This window comes from Anthonomus grandis, chromosome 3 (assembly GCF_022605725.1).
Source record: "Anthonomus grandis grandis chromosome 3, icAntGran1.3, whole genome shotgun sequence".
Taxonomy (NCBI): Eukaryota; Metazoa; Arthropoda; class Insecta; order Coleoptera; family Curculionidae; genus Anthonomus; species Anthonomus grandis.
In genome coordinates, this window is record NC_065548.1 from 6153249 (window position 1) to 6171022 (window position 17774).

General features: G+C 30.4%; 1 protein-coding gene across 6 annotated transcripts in view; it reads left to right on the forward strand.

The window, feature by feature from the left end:
* LOC126733954 (Kv channel-interacting protein 1-like) overlaps positions 1-16127 on the forward strand; it is a 300096-nt gene extending 283969 nt beyond the window's left edge. For all 6 annotated transcript variants that reach the window (XM_050437449.1, XM_050437451.1, XM_050437450.1 and 3 more), the window contains one exon: positions 8296-16127. In XM_050437449.1, the coding sequence (XP_050293406.1) occupies positions 8296-8406 (111 nt within the window). In that variant the 3' untranslated portion in view covers positions 8407-16127. The remainder of the gene's footprint in view (positions 1-8295) is intronic.
* Positions 16128-17774: the final 1647 nt, after the last annotated feature.

Here is a 17774-nt window from a genome sequence, read left to right on the forward strand (position 1 = left end):
CCGTGATAATTCGCAACGTTTTGACGTTTTACCATTTTTCGTGTATTATTATAATATTCATGCGACACAGTGGTCTATACAAGGCATTTTGCTAGACATAAATTACAACACAGTGGGTCCTAATGATAAAAAAAAAAATCTAATCGGGATTTAATGGGTATTATTATTTTATGTGGTAATTTTTTTTTTTTTTACTTTTTTGGTATTTGGACATGAGTGATATTCTAGCCCCTCTGACGGTTTAACAGTTGTTTTCCGGAAATAATGACCCACAGAAGATATGTTTGCCTTATCAAGAACTACAATTTTTATTAAGGACTTTTTTTGAAAAAATCTTTTTTTTTGGGAAAAAAATCAAAAAAACCCAAAAAAATTGATTTTTTTTAGTTTTTCTGTGTAAAATTTTTACGGTGCAAAATTTAAAAAAATTTCATTTGGATTAATTAAACCTACACTCTTTCCGAATAAAACAAAGTATTATATTTAACGCTATCATTTATACAGGGTGAGCAGTGCTCAGTTGAAAATACCCTTTTTTACACATTTTTTTTTCCAGCACTAATAACTTTTTAGTGGTGCCACTTAGAGCCAAATGGCTTATGGGCGGTTTCTAGCGTGTGATAAGCAGAATGTTTTGCAATTTTAACCGTACTTCTAAGTAAAACCGTTTTTGATTTATGAATTTTTTAACATTTTTTGACTTTGGAAATTAATTGTGCGCAACCTATATGTGATAGAAGAACCAAAACCAATCGAGCAGATGCGCCATTTATTTTACTATAACATACTAAAATTTCATTTTTTTCCTATTTTTACAAGTACCCTAGAAGTAATTTTTTTTCAAAAAAGTCCCAAGTACGAAAAATCCCTAAAAATCTAACCACACAAGAGCTACGTTCGAGTCATATGGCCGGCGTCTCCATGGCAACGAAACCGGCGATTTTCGCCCGTTTCCACCTAAAATAAGACCCTTTTTATAATCGAAATTTAACTACTAAAACCGATTGGAATCGGTCCAGAATGGATGTTAAACTGTTCTTAAGGCTTTATACTATTTTTCCATGCACAAATCATAAGGTAAAAACCTTTTTTTATACCCGAAATCATCGTCTGAAAATGGTCAATTTTGACGTCTACGCGCGATTTTAATGCCGACTTTTACGGCGGTTTTGACAACATGGCGTCAGCGTGGATGAATCGGCTCGGACTTGCTTCCTAATTTCATTGATAAAATGCTTAAAATAGCTCAGAACTTCCTGAAATTGATACGGAATTATTCAAGAGACTCTGGAGAATCCGAATATGTGCATATCTTTTACCAAATCGGGTTCTTTTAGCCGTGATAATTCGCAACGTTTTGACGTTTTACCATTTTTCGTGTATTATTATAATATTCATGCGACACAGTGGTCTATACAAGGCATTTTGCTAGACATAAATTACAACACAGTGGGTCCTAATGATAAAAAAAAAAAAATCTAATCGGGATTTAATGGGTATTATTATTTTATGTGGTAATTTTTTTTTTTTTTTACTTTTTTGGTATTTGGACATGAGTGATATTCTAGCCCCTCTGACGGTTTAACAGTTGTTTTCCGGAAATAATGACCCACAGAAGATATGTTTGCCTTATCAAGAACTACAATTTTTATTAAGGACTTTTTTTGAAAAAATCTTTTTTTTTTGGGAAAAAAATCAAAAAAACCCAAAAAAATTGATTTTTTTTAGTTTTTCTGTGTAAAATTTTTACGGTGCAAAATTTAAAAAAATTTCATTTGGATTAATTAAACCTACACTCTTTCCGAATAAAACAAAGTATTATATTTAACGCTATCATTTATACAGGGTGAGCAGTGCTCAGTTGAAAATACCCTTTTTTACACTTTTTTTTTCTAGCCTTAATAACTTTTTAGTGGCGCGACTTAGAGCCAAATCGCTTATAGGCGGTTTCTAGCGTGTGATAAGCAGAATGTTTTGCAATTTCAACCGTACTTCTAAGTAAAACCGTTTTTGAGGTATGAATTTTTTTAAATTTTTTGACTTTGGAAATTAATTGTGCGCACCCGGTATGTGATAGAAAAACGAAAATCAATCGAGCAGATGCGCCATTCATTTTACTATAACATACTAAAATTTAATTTTTTCCCTATTTTTACAAGTACCCTAAAAGTAATTTTTTTTCAAAAAAGTCCCAAGTACGAAAAATCGCTAAAAATCTAACCACACAAGAGCTACGTTCGAGTCATATGGCCGGCGTCTCCATGGCAACGAAACCGGCGATTTTCGCCCGTTTCCACCTAAAATAAGACCCTTTTTATAATCGAAATTTAACTACTAAAACCGATTGGAATCGGTCTAGAATTGATGTTAAACTGTTCTTAAGGCTTTATACTATTTTTCCATGTACAATTCATAAGGTAAAAACCTTTTTTTATACCCGAAATCATCGTCTGAAAATGGTCAATTTTGACGTCTACGCGCGATTTTAATGCGGACTTTTACGGCGGTTTTGACAACATGGCGTCAGCGTGGATGAATCGGCTCGGACTTGCTTCCTAATTTCATTGATAAAATGCTTAAAATAGCTCAGAACTTCCTGAAATTGATACGGAATTATTCAAGAGACTCTGAAGAATCCGAATATGTGCATATCTTTTACCAAATCGGGTTCTTTTAGCCGTGATAATTCGCAACGTTTTGACGTTTTACCATTTTCCGTGTATTATTATAATATTCATGCGACACAGTGGTCTATACAAGGCATTTTGCTAGACATAAATTACAACACAGTGGGTCCTAATGATAAAAAAAAAATCTAATCGGGATTTAATGGGTATTTTTTTTTTACTTTTCTGGTATTTGCCCGTTTTGAATGAAATTTGGTATTTGGGTTTGGTTTAGGGTATAATTATTGGTTTGTATCAAATTTTTAAAATATTGAGTTTTAGGGTCACGTGACTACTAAAACTTTTTTCCTATGGGTCTGATTTCAGTAAAACTGCAATCATAATATATATTAAAGCATACTTAAATTCGCACTTATCACATCATGGTTCTGTGAAACATGATGTGATAAGAGCTCCGTAAAACCGTAGACTCAAAGCTTGTAAGACATATAACGTGGTGAGTAGCGTTGTCGGAGCAACTGCTCAACAATTTTCAATAGTCATTTCGACTTGAATTGTATTTAAAAAACTTTCTAAAGAAAAACGTGGTTTTTCAGCGATATCTCCGTTAATTTTAACGCTATTGTAAGAATGAAAAAACGATTTTAAAAGGAATTATGGCAGCTTTGAGTCCTGACAAATTAAATTTTTTGTCTTGGCACCGTTTTCGTAAATTCTCAGTTTAAATTCCACCACGAGGAACGCCATTCAAAGCAATTGAATTGCAATGGTGTAGCTGAACAGAAAATCCTAAAATGAAGGCTCAGATCACGTGAAAAATCCAATAGTATCGTATATAATCCAAGAATATTACTTCCAAAGTGAAAAGTTCAATAATACTTGTAACTGCAACTCCTTTGGAAAGTGGAAACTCCAATAAGGATCTATTAAAAGGAAAATGTCTACAGACTACTCAAAAAGTGGTTGATGTAATGGGCATACCTAGCGACATCTCGGGGCACACGTAAAAAGTTAGTCCTTGCCGCTAGGGGACGAATCTTGGCGCGACTTTTAAATCGAAATAAATATTAAAAATAAATACAGTGGAAAAATTAAGGAAAATTTCTACTGGTCCCAACTGATCAAAGTACGAGCTTCACTCGTACTTGTTGATATACTCATAATACAAAACTTCTGTAAAAGTCAAATTAAAACCATTTGTCAATTTAACAGTCATAATAATTTTTTTTTCTGGAAAATGTAGAGGTCTGTGAGAGCAACAGTTACTACAAAAGTTTTAAGAAAACTGCCCTATGGAAAATATTTAGATTTCTTATAGGTACTGTTAGAAACTGTTTTTTCCAAAAATCCAGGTAAAACTGTTTTAGGTTATGTAAATTTATAGCTTGTTTTTCTTTTTAGAATCAGGTTATAGTAAGAGAAAACAAGGCTTTTGTTAATTTTATTTTGCTGATTTTAGTGTTATGTTTTTAAGAAATGTTATGTAGTAAAAGATGCAATGGCAATTTTTAGGTTATGTATGTATTTCTTTAACTTCTTTTACAGGTCTATAGTAAAAAAGCAAGGGCTTTTATTTACTTTATCCAGTCATTTTTGCTTCCCACTTACTAATTTTGGCTATTTTTCTCAAAAACTACAAGGAAAATTTGGGTTTTTACTTTTGTTCTTACTTCTATAGACAAAGACCTAAAATTGAAAAATTATTACTTTCATTACAATTTTTTCTATGAAATTCTAAAAATAAATTTCATAGAAAAATTGGTGATTTTCTTAAGGGCCTTCAAAATAATCATATTTTTCTATGGTCTATTTTTAGACTCCTATTAGTCGATTTTTATCAATTTTATTTACCCTATATGTTTTTACATTTTTAGAAAGCCTGGAATATCTATTTTAAGAGACACTATGAATGGTGTAATTTTTTTTTTAATTTTGGAAAAAATTAGTGATTTTTCTAAGGGCGTTCAAAATATTCATATTTTTGATTGTCTATTTTCAGACTCCTATTAATCAATTTTTATCAATTGGACACCCTATATTTTTTGATATTTTTAGAAAGCCTGAAACATTTATTTTAATAACAGCTATAAATATAGTGAAAAATTTTCAAAAATTTTGAAACAATTGGTAATTTTCTTAAAGGAGTTCAAAATATACATATTTTTGATGGCCTATTTTCAGACTCCTATTAGTCAATTGTTATCAGTTAGACACCCTCAATACTCCAAGGGCGGATCATTAAATTATTATTTAGTCTTAGAAATGCAGTTTTATTTTGATTTTCTTATAATTGTCTAAATTAAAAATTTTCAAAGATATGCCTATTAAAATAAAAAGAGATAAGTACCAGGTATCCCACTAAGAATGACTCTCTATTATTTTAGTCTTAGTTCTAATCTCGGCTTATATAAATTTATATACAGCCGGTTTCTAGCTTTAATTAAATAACATATATATCAGACCCAAAAATGTTAAAGCAATTATCTTCCAAATTAATCTATCGCTACTATAGAATAATAATAATAATAATAATAATAATAATAGCGTGCATTTCCTCAGTACAAAGAACATTACATATATAAGTAACTTATAAACTACATTTACTATAATTCAGTTTCACTTTCAGTGTTGGCATCTAATTATCCTGTCTTGCGGTATTAGATCTGTATTTAGGTACGATTTTTCAAATGTTTTAGATAGTTTTCCCAAATTTTTGTTTTTTATATTTTTAAATTCGGATTGAATTAATTCTATAACAGAAGAATTTGAAGTTGGCGAAACATTAGTCCTTCCTTACTAATGCTTTTAGTTCATGCCATATTATGTGTCCAATTGGGTTAAACATGCAATATTAAGGAGAAAATCTAAATACCGTATGATCAATTTTTGATTATTTTCAGACCCCTATTAATCAATTTTTTTCAACTGGACACCCTATATATTTGTACATTTTTGGGAACCCTGGAATATTTGTTTTAATAATAACTATGAAAATTGTGAAAAATTTGCTTAAATTTTAAAAAAATTGGTGATTTTCTTAAAGGCGTTCAAAATAATCATGTATCCATGGTCTATTTTCAGATTCCTATTAATCAATTTTTTGCAATTGGACATCTTATATATTTTTCCTTATCTAAGATAGGCTATGACTATTGTCAAAATGTTTTAAAAACTTTGGAAAAATTGGTGATTCTCTTAAGGGTGTTCAAAATAATCATATTTTTCCATGGTCTCCTTTAATAGACTCCTATTAATTGATTTTTTCCAATTGAGACCCTATATATTTAAACATTTTTAAAGAGCCTGTACTATTTATTTTAATAGTAGCAATAAATATTGTTAAACATGTGTGTTTAAAAATTATGAAAAAATTGGTGATTTTATTAAGGTCGTTTAACATAGTCATATTTTTCAATGGTCTATTTTCAGACTCCTATTAATCCATTTTTTCATATTTTTTGTTTAAATTAATAATACCTGATTAATATAAAAAATAATACATACTAAAGAAGTAAACAAATTAAAATATAATTATTACACGAAGAAGCGTAAAAAACTAAATCCATTTCCTACAAAGAATTTCTAAAAATATTTCCTGTTTTATTTAACGAGAAATAAGAACACAAGGAATATATAACAAAACTTTTATAATATTTAATAGTATTTATTGCAACAAGTAAAAACTCAATTTTCAAAGGACAGCTATACTTCAATCTATTCACGTTCAAGGGAGTCATAAAATGCACGATGGTATAGTCTAGTTTTGGTTTATTCTAATAGATTAAATGCAAATTAAAAAACACAATTAAAGTACAATTGACCCTTTAAACTTTAGGAAAGTCTTTACAATAACTGTGATTTAAATATTGAACCTCATAGGGTTTTGCTATTTTTCTGTCAGTTTTTGCGTAATAAACCTAGTCTAGTGGTACGTTTATAACTCTACCAGAAATCCTTCTTTCAATAGAGGAGTGCATAGAATCGGACTCCATTTGTGTATGGCCTTGTTCTAAGTGTTTTTAAAAAATTACAAATAATTGAAGCAAAATTAAAAATAAAATAATTAAAGCAAACCTTTGATATAAACATTGAAAGCGTGGACCTGGGTAGTATTCATTTAGAAACCGGTGGACTTGCGCAAGTTTCATTGTTGAGTATTATGGCTCCGCCTGTCAACGTAAGCTAAAATCATTGACAACAAATTATATATATATTTAAGTGCTTAGAAAGATGGCGCTAATATCTCGATTTTTGGAAAAAGTGGACTTAGTTTTTATAATATGACGATTTATCGATTCTTGAGAAAATGCTTGGTTTCTGATGTAGTGAATGAATTTATTGCAGATACTACCAACCATTCACTTTTTATGGGGATTTTAGAGCATCCGAGTCTATTTCCGAAGTATCATGTCATGTACTCTTGGATTACCGTAAGGCTTTTAACCTTATTAATCACGATATACTTACCGCACTTCTTTGGTTTTTCCACTGAAGTATGTAAAAGGTTTTCTTCACATCTAAATCTTACCAGACAAATTGTAGAGTTAGATGGAGCAAGGTTGAATCTTCAAACACTTCAACACAAAGTTCCGCAAGGTAGTGTTGAAACCATTCATTACTCTTACCATCTACATTATATGCTGATGACACTTGGCCGGTGTATTCGTTTAAACCTTAAGGATTGAGTGTTACTAACAGGAATCTGAACTTCTTCTGAGCATGGGTTGCTTAACTTAAAAAAAAACGTCTTAATAATTGGAGCAGATTCAGTAAGGTACAAATTTCACCATCTTAATTTTTGCGTTCATATAAATGGAGTCTTTATTCCTCTTCTAGTTTAAATTCTGCTTACATAAAACTGAAATGTATATATGCATTTAAACATATTCTTCCACAATATAAAAGATGCTGCTGATTCAATTATTTATTTATCCTCGGATAGACTACTGTAATGTTGCTTATAATTATTTCATATTAATTTAGATCGTGTCAAACTTCACTCTTCATTGTTTATGTATATAAAATTATAAATACTAATACTCCGCAATTCCTAGTTCCAAGAAGTTCTTTACATACCACTAATTTAATATATTTCAATCCAAGCTATTTCACGTCCCTGCACACCAAACAGTTAAGTTTGAAAGCTGTGTTGAATATAGAGGTATTAAATTTCCTAATAAGTTTTACCAACTTATAGGTAATTTTAGTCAATACTTCTTTAAGACAAAATATTTAAAAATATTTCAACAAGATATATTTGTTTTTTTTAACATGATATTATGGAAGATGACACCCTTTGTGTTTTGTATTATTAACTATATACTTGTTACTGTAAAGGTTTCTATGAATATGACTATAAGACATTTTTCTCTGTTTAATATTAATGCTAGAAAAAAATAGTTTGAGTATCACAGTCAACGATAGTCCTGAAATCAAAAAACTTGTTGAAAAATCAAACCCTACAATTTTTCCCAACAAATACATTAGTAAAATCGAATCCCTTAAGGTACCAGTTATGTGCCAAAATAGACTAAAATTATAGAAGAAATTAAAATGTATGATTCTGCCTTTAAATTATTAAAATCTTTGCTCCAGAAATTGTACCCCTTGAAAAACCCAGAAACATTTATATATCCAAATAAACAAAGATTTCTAAATTCTTTTCCAGAAAATGGACAAAAACCAAGACGGCGTTGTAACCCTGGACGAGTTCATAGAATGTTGCAAGACCGACAAGGACATCTCGGCCTCAATGGCGGTCTTCGACTCGTCCATGTGACATTCGGTAGGCCCGCGGCACAACCCGACTTAACACCAATTGAAAAACCGACATTTTAAAGGTCTATAGACGGATAGATTTTCCTATAAACTCGATGTCCTCTATAACCTTTAAAACTTTGCGCTTTTCTCAACAACTTATCGAATATCCAAACCTTGACCAATAAAAGAAAATTTGTGATTTTCGTCTTTCGTTTTGTTTAAGACCCCTTTACTGACGCCATGACATTATTGATGATGTCCCGTTTATGGCCCCACAAAAGTGAAATGGCGTCAGTAATAAGGATAAGTGATTATTATTATGAATCAATAATAAAACAATAAAACAGCCGAGATTATATGAACAGAAATTTAATAAAACAGTGTATTAAAAGCTTTATATTCGATCAATAAGAGATTTTATGGTATTTTATCAAGAAAACGACCCTTTCTCCGTATATTTTCGCAAGGACATATGAACATATAATGATAGACAATGTGGTAAATATATCAAAACGTTACTTGACTGTATAGAGTTTATTATACCGATTTTGTTAAAGCGAAATTAGATACTTTTTAGATCATTTTCTTATAGGCATATAATATGATATGGGTGTTAGTATATATGAAACTTCTATAGCAAAATTCCATATAAAAAGTGATTTTTTCTGGTGAATTTTAAACATATCTATAATAAAATTTTATATAAATGTTCGTAAAATGTTTAAAATCAACTTTATATAATAATAATAATGTGCGTAAGCTGAAGATTATGTCTTTTTCCTCGAAACGTTTCCTTGCCACCCACACCCACTAAGACGAGTTCTGATTGGTTGAATTTTATGTGTTAAAAGAGCTATTACGTCACTCATGTTAATGAAAATAATTTGAGTGAGGGGGAGAGGGGATCTAGAACTAGATAGTACGGAATACTATAATTACACTATATCCATTAATGAAGTTTAACGTTTATTGCACCAATGTGAGCTCCAGTTAAAACTTCATCGGCTTTGACTTCATTGAAATTTCAGTGAACCATCATGAGTGTAAGACGATTCACATTTTGGTCCTAAGAGTACTGAACCTTTAATATTCTTTTTCTTACAAATGGTTTAGGCCCTCGAATAAATTCAAAGTTTACAACATATCCAGGAATTCTTCATAATTAACTCTTCCAATGGATGGAATGCATCAATCGTTTCAGTTTTAGGATCATGGACTTGATGCATCCTATTTCCAGTAATATTGTTCTTAGTTAATGCAAGAAAACTCTTTATTTTTATGTAAAGTGACATAGAATCTGTAGGAGATAAAAATATTTCGAATAATTATAAAATTCCATTTTTTTTCTTAAAATTTGACCACTACAAAACAACTAAGTAAAAAAAATTGACGTCAAGTAAAAGTAAAGTGATGAGAGAAAATAATCAGAGAAACAAGAATGATAAAAAGAGTCTTTAATGTAAATATTTAAACGCTATAGAATGGACCAGAAAGAGCAAAAGCAGGAGAAAAAACGAACACGATTTTTTCTGGATATATTTAAGGAAAATAACATAAATTTGTTAAAAAATCGTTTCAATTGCCTATAAGAGAGAAATGTTTATTATTTTTCTATAAACTACTACTACTAACACAAAACTAAAAGTAAGAAAAGCAGAAAAATACAACAGAGACAAAATAACAGGAAGAAATTGGTTAGAATAAAAAAAGCAAGAGGAATAGAAAAATAAAGAATTATTATTTTGAATAAAAAAAAGGCAAAAATTTATCCATCTCTCATTTTCCCCCTTCTTCTTTTATATTTTTATTAAGTGATATTGAACAAAAAAAAATCAAATATAAGATAAGATCAGAAGGAAAAAAGATTTACTAATTAGAATTTAAAAATAGGTACCCTGTCGATTGGCCTGTCACTGCTCATAGGCAATTCACTTAACAAATCCAAGAAGACTTTTTTTTGTATATCACAGAAATTCTAAAAAACTGTATTCCCACTTGAGTTAAAAGTGCAGATTACAATAATAGACAATTTATAGATACTGTTATTTAAAATTTAAATTACTTACATTTTTTTAATGAAATTTGATTGTTATCTCTTGTCGCGGTTTTGCATCTCGTAACAGCTGTCATTCATATGTCATTTATTTAACATATCGTCGTTGTCACGGCAATATCTGCTATGTTAAAAAACTTGTTTTTGTAGTAGAAAGGAAAACCTAGACCCTTGTAATTGGCAGTGGACTTTTTAAACATGTCATATTTTGCGTTTTTACCAAGATGCACATAGCTGGTATTTCTCAATAAAAATTAAAAGAAAGCAATAAAAAGAGTTTAGAAACCAGTTTATTATTTCAAAATTACATTGTAATTATTAGAGGTATGATGTAATACATACATAGATAGTATTTAAAGATGCGGCAGAGAATCATAAAAGGCATGATAATCATGTTCGATTACTTTTTTTAGTTTTTGCAAGTGTTTGCAAGAACTAAAACTTGCAAATTTTTGCTTTGTTATTTTTATTGGAGCTAAATGTAGTTGCTGCGGTTCAGACGGAAGCTCTGTAGATTGTAGTTTATTGCGACTTTGACGAGGTTTTTCGATTTCAATCCGATCATCGCTGTGATTCAATTTGTACATCATGATGCCGGATGGCAAATATAATAGTCCACGTATATCTGTTACTTTTGCGTCTCTTCCAGGTTTTATTGAACCAAAACTGCCTTTAACATTATCGTATTTTTTAAAAAAAGTAAAGTTTAAGTTATGTGCCATGTATGGATGATGGTCTCTTGCCTGCCTCATTCGACTGATATAGTCACATGGCGCATAAATTGGGGGCTTAAGCGAGGAATGAACTGAGTCAGCCTCAATCATTGTATGCCCACGTTCTAAGATGAGCTACTCTATGGTAATATTTAAATTTTTTGCTAAATTATTAAGGGCACTAGAAAGAATCTTATTGCGGTTCTGATACCCGCTATCAGATGATATCAGAACAACATGCTTGTAAGTTTTCTCTTGAATAGCATTTTCGATGTAATGAACAATGCACGTTGTAAATTCGTTTGAAGTTACACCGCCATTGCTTTCGTGCCAAACATAAAGATCCACACTTTTGTCGTTAAGTGCGTAAACTGTAAAATTATGGATTTGCAATTTCTGTTTGTAATATACTGCAGACGCTTCCAACTTTGGCGCCAAAAGGACACTTTGCAAGTCCATTGTTACAATTAGCGTTTCATTCGAGGCAGATTCTTTTGCGCTTTTTTTAGCTTGCTCAGCCTCGTTTTTCTTCCTTAAGTGGTCATTTTATACATTTTCTGGGACATTACCTGTATTCCACGAGCAACATAGATCACATTGATCCTTCCTAGGTTTGTGAATAGCAATTTTCTCAGCTTTTAAGATATTTGTAAATAGTGTACGTGATGCTGGTTTTGTGTTCTTTTCTGTGCAAAAATTAACGTACACTTTATAAATATGGAGGGTTGATCTAAATACAGATTCAAGGTACATTTTTGTAGAAGAGCTCCGACAATAATGGCTCGGGACCTTCGGTAAGTCTTTCAACCACTGACGGGCTTGAATTTTCATACATTTTGTTACATTTGATTTGGCCTGATTTGCAACATAATTTTCATCCGAGTTTTCTTCACTGTCTATATCTTCTCGGTTATTGCTTGAGTCTTCGGTTTAATGAAAATTGCTGGTCCATCGTTCAAACATATTTCGTCCCAAATTGAAAGTATGAAGTAGCATTGTTCTGCATACTAACACTTTTTAACCTGAAACAACAGAACGAATAAGAAATGGTCATTTTACTAAAATAAACAAGATGTTACCAGTTTCCAGTGGGAGATAACAAGAATGAGACTGTTTTTTACGATTGTCTGTTTTATTGCTATTTTCTTTTCTCCTTCTTTTTATATCTGTGGTCGAAATTAAACCTCTAAGGTAAGATTTTCTTGAAACCCAAAAATAATCGAATGCTTTCTTTCTTAGTTCTTCCGTTATTTGATGACACAGAAAACTCTTGCTTGTCTTTTTTCTAGATGTTTCACTATGACAGCATCTACATTTCATACATCCTTCCTTACTTTGTCATGCCTTATAATTCCTTTTTTTGACCGAGTGTACCCTATTTAGCTCTCACCTCTCAGTCTTTTTAACTTAGTTACTTCTCGGGATTTTTGCAGCTTGTTTATGGTGCTACTAGCTTCTGCAAGAATTTCCCTCTCATTTAGCAAATTATCATGATTTTCTTCTTCTAACATTTCTATTTCTACTTGGCCCTCAACGTCATGATTAATATTTTCGTCATGTCCTGAGCAGTCTAATACTTCTGACTTTTTATTTCATGTAGTACATCAGGAGACAACATAAAATTTTCATTAACTGGGACCTCAAATAATACAGTCGGTTGAGCATCTGCATTGACTACCTCAGAAGTTGTTTCATGTACATCTATAACATAAAAACATAATGACAATGTACTAATGTAAAGTTAATAATTATCTTTAATTTGACAATAACGTAGGAAAATAGCAGATACATAATTTTTAAATTTGTTGCCTTTTATATTGCAATTTATATCCACAAAAACACCAACAAAATACTACTTACGGAGTGTTAATTCTTCAGGGTTAGATTTATTAAGGTTCTTTGATAATAGTTTGCGTAATGGTTCATTGTCATCCGATAAATTTTCATGAGCAGCTGCTTGAGACTTGCAACTACTCTCCTTGTTAGGGCCCTTGATTCTTAATAATTTGCTTAGAGGTTCATTATCATCTTCTGAATCCGATAAATCGTCATAAGCAGTTCGAAAAGCCTTACTAGTTGATGCTTTAAAGAGAAGACCCAAAAACCAAATTATTTAAAAGCAACAAAATAACTAAACATCCAACTTACCAGAATTGCGGTAATTATCTTTTAAAGCCATTTTTACCATTCATTTTCCACGAGAACATATTTTTTATTTGTTTCATCGCGAAACACAACAACAAATTAAAGCCCAACCTAAATATTGTTATTAAACTAAATAAAATAATGAACTTGCCTTTTTGAGGTTTTTTAATATCTGCTATGTGACAATTTTTTTCTAGTCACGTGGTAAGTTCTTGGCAGAAATTTATGTCATGTGTTAGTCTTAGCACATAGCATTAATTACAATTTAGTGCTTCACATAGCATATATAAAATTACTATATTTGCCGGTCTTCTGTAGAGAAATATGCACATGGCATAGTTTCGTTCCATAGAAAACATAGCGTATATTTCGATGTGGCAAATAGGTCAAATTGGCGAAAAATTCACAAAGCAGATGTTGCAGTGACAACGACGATATGTCAAGGTCTTATTTATATTTTCTTTATATTACATTCACTCATTTGCTTTTCTAGATAATCCCAAACTTTAGAACTGTATTAATAATGGCAGCCGACGATTTAAGTAAGTTTTCTTTTAAATTATTTACAAGCAAAATTTGCATTATCCTTTGAATTGAGGTTATGATACATTTTAATTTATATGTTTATTTTGCTATTGTTTATTTCATTTAGAGGCCTTTTCAGTCTTTAATATTGTCAGTGTCTAAACTATTTAATTAAACTTTACCTTATATGGTGAAAATCATTTCTTTTATATTTATTTTTAACTTAACAAACACCATCATGTAGGTTGGTTTCAATTGCCTGGAAGAAAGAGAGATCTTGATTATTTTTCAAGCAGAAAAAGAGAGAAACGAGGACAAAACAACTGGAAAAAATCGATAAAAAGGGAAAAATAATATTATTATTAATATTTGATGATGATTTTCCTCTTTACTATTTTTTACAATTCTCAATACCACATCCTTTTATTTTCCTCCTTCTTCTTCTCCCTTCTTATTAAGTAGATTAAGAGATATTAAACAAAGAGCAATAAGAAAGAAAATAGGAAAAAATTTCAATAATTTTCAAAAACAGAGGAACATTTGAGAAAAGAAAAATCATTTAATAGAAAAAAGGAAGATGAAACATTTTTTCTGAATTTTTTGAGGAAATTATGTAAAATAAATTTGCTAAAAATGGATTCTACTGCCTGGAAAATAGCAATGTTGATTATTTTCCAGGTAGAAAAATAATGAAACTAAGAACAAAACCAAAACCATCCAAAGCAGAAAAAGAGAGGAATAAAGACAAAATAACAGAAAGAAAAATTAAAGAATTTAAAAATTGACTAGAATAAGAAAAGGGAAAAATGTATTCAATCTCTCTGTTTTTTCAATCGTGCACTCTCCTGTAAAACGGTTTTTTTTGTTCTTTTAGATGTTTAAATCCTAATTTTAAAAATTTAAGTGACATCTTCTTCCGTTTTCCTTCTTGTTCTTTTCTCTTCTTATTAAGAAATATTTAAAAAAAATTAAATAAAAGACGTGATAATGCTTAGAGGGGAGAAAAAGATATAAATATGATAAAAAAAATCAAAAATAAGAAAAAGAAAAGCAAAGAAACATTTGAAAAAGAAGAAAAAGAACTGAAAAAAAATTGAAGACAAAATGAGACCTAAGAAATAGCGATTATATCAAAGAGAGAATAGTACTAGGGAGGAAAAGTATAATAAAAAAAAATTGAACTGGTGGTGTTTCTCGATATATGTTTATAAAGAAAATGTAATTCGGGACATCCTGATGGCATCAAATATATATCATCAAATCATAGCTAATCTGTCATTTTCTTTCTTCAGGTTAACCTTTTTCTCTCTCTCTTCCTCGTTGATGGCAAAAATTCGTGGCGAAATATTTGCAGTCCTGGAGGATGATGGATGAATAGAGAATTTCAAAAAACCCGAATATTTCCAAAAATTTCGTTAAATTAAAGAATTGAAATTTTTCACTTATTCACACTCCGTCATTCTGTTCAACTTCGTTATTTTTTAGTACGGTCCTGTACTTTTTATTTATTATTTATTTTAGCACATAATGTGTTAATGTCAATGTCCACACAGGAGAAAGATACAGCTATGCCAAAAATAATGTGTAATTATTAATTAATTCTTAACATTGCTATTAACACCCTGTACATTAAATTAAACTCCAAAAAATCAACAGTTTATTCCCATTTTTAGACTTCATTAAATGGCAGGTGACATTGACAGGGGCGGCAAATTTAAATTTGAAAATGCCATAACCTATTTATCGTTAATTTATTTTAATTAAAGCACCCACTAAAATGATTTTACCGATCAGAATAAGTCTTAGTGACAAGACAACTTCATACTTGACCTCCATATTCTCAGGCTTACATCATCCCCCAAATTTAAGATATATGCTGCAAATTAAGAAAATTAATAAATAATAACATGTTAGACGCTCTCTAAGATATAGTAGTTGATGTTTAAATGTATTTTATCTAAACCACGCCAAACCCCGTTGTTGTCCCTCGTTTACAAAAAAATAAATAAAACAACCTCTATTATTCTAGCCTATATACGCTCACGAGAATCGTACTTCCTTACTTAATTTAGATAATTTTTTAACGTAAGTTAATTTAGTTTAATTAAATTGTGGAGCGTCGGTCCGTTATTAGTTGGGGCCAAAGCTCTACAATGAAAAAAAAATGATGAATTTGTCAAAGATGTCCATTTACCTCAGCGTTAGGAGTTTTGTAAATATGGGAATTGAACCTAAATAGATTTTATGTATGTCACTATAATAAAAAATGTTTATAGGTATAATAAATTATATAATTTTACAAAATGCAGTTTTATTTAACCTGACAGCATTAAGCGGATTTAACTGTGGATGAAAGAAATGGAAATCTTTGAAGTTAGGATCTTCTTACTGCAGCACCTCTTTCTTGCAGCGGAGGTGGGTGTGGTGTATTTTTAAGCTAATTTCAAAGAATTACCCAAAGTTAAGGTATTATTTGTTGAAAAAGTTGTTTGATATTTGGCACCAAACTGTGATATGTGTACATTTTTAAGATTAATTGACAAAATAATTGAAACTAAACAAAATAAACTAGGTACACAAAAAATATTTTACCTATAGGGAAGAGTTCTATAGGAAAGTCTGTGTGACCTGCTTTGGTTTCTCTTAAATGGTCTTTTTGCCTTTTAGGAACAGTAACTGTATAAACAACATATTTTTCAATTTCCAGCAAAACGATTGCTATGTAAGTATGGTGGATACTACTGTATCAGTAAATAATAATTCTTCAACTATAGTAATGGAAAAAAATCATTGAAATTTGTGCAATAGATGATGAAATATTGGAAGGTTTATCAAAGAAGTGCCCACAATCAAATCATTGCTCTATATGTAAAGCAACCAATATCTAACCATCTGGTAATCAAAGTGGTATGATTCTTGAATTGTGGGATTCCGTAAATGTTTCTTTAACTATAATTGAAAAAGTCATTGATATTCTTAGAGTATCATCATGAGATATTGGAAGATTTATCATAGGAGTGCCTATAATCGATAAAATCATTAATTTCTTGTTAATCAGCATATATGTATCTAAGCACTTCATGATCAAAATTGTGTGATTCCTAATTAGGAGGATCCATATCCAAGGGTATTTTGCCCAATTACTCAGGTTGGTAGAAACAGTAGTAGAAAGTACATCATTTTAGGATTTTATAAGCGATTACAGCTTTTATATCAATTTTGTTGCCAATTGTTTCAATAATATAATAAAGGAGCCACATGAGCACTTGCTAAAAAAATCATAATTTCAAATAAAATTGGTTTAATGATGAATTGCTGGCTATCATGAAGTGGGATTATTTGTGTTTTCCTTCAGATATTGCTAAAAAAATTCTACGCATTTAAATACTGCAGCAAAAAAATACAAGAATGTAGTTTGATAGGAAGAGAAGTTACAATGACCACTTGGTTCACAATGCTCGCAATAAATATAAATTCACATTAGATATAATAAATTCTCACAGAAATTCTAGGGAAAAATAACAACCAGTCACATATAATTTCACTGTCAATGAATTTAATGAGTTTCGTAAACATAGTTCCAAGTATCTCTTATTAGCACCCATTGGCTTAGTCAATACTCCTTTTTACAATTAAAAATTTCTCCTTTATTGAAATCTTGACATTTTTCAGAATATAAAGAATAAAAATACCAAATATTGTTTTGGTTTCTCTGTAAGACTTTTGAAAATGGTTATAGAATTGTTACGATAATAATTATAATTATTAGTATTATTATTATAGTTTAATTCCCATGACAAAATTAATAAACCGATGCATTATTGAAGAATTGATTTTTCCCAATGTCTGGATAAGAGGGCTTTGGTGATTTCAATTTTTAAGAAAGGTGATAAAAATTATGTCTAATTGCCGCCCAATCTCATTATTGACAGTTCTGTTAATGATAAGTAA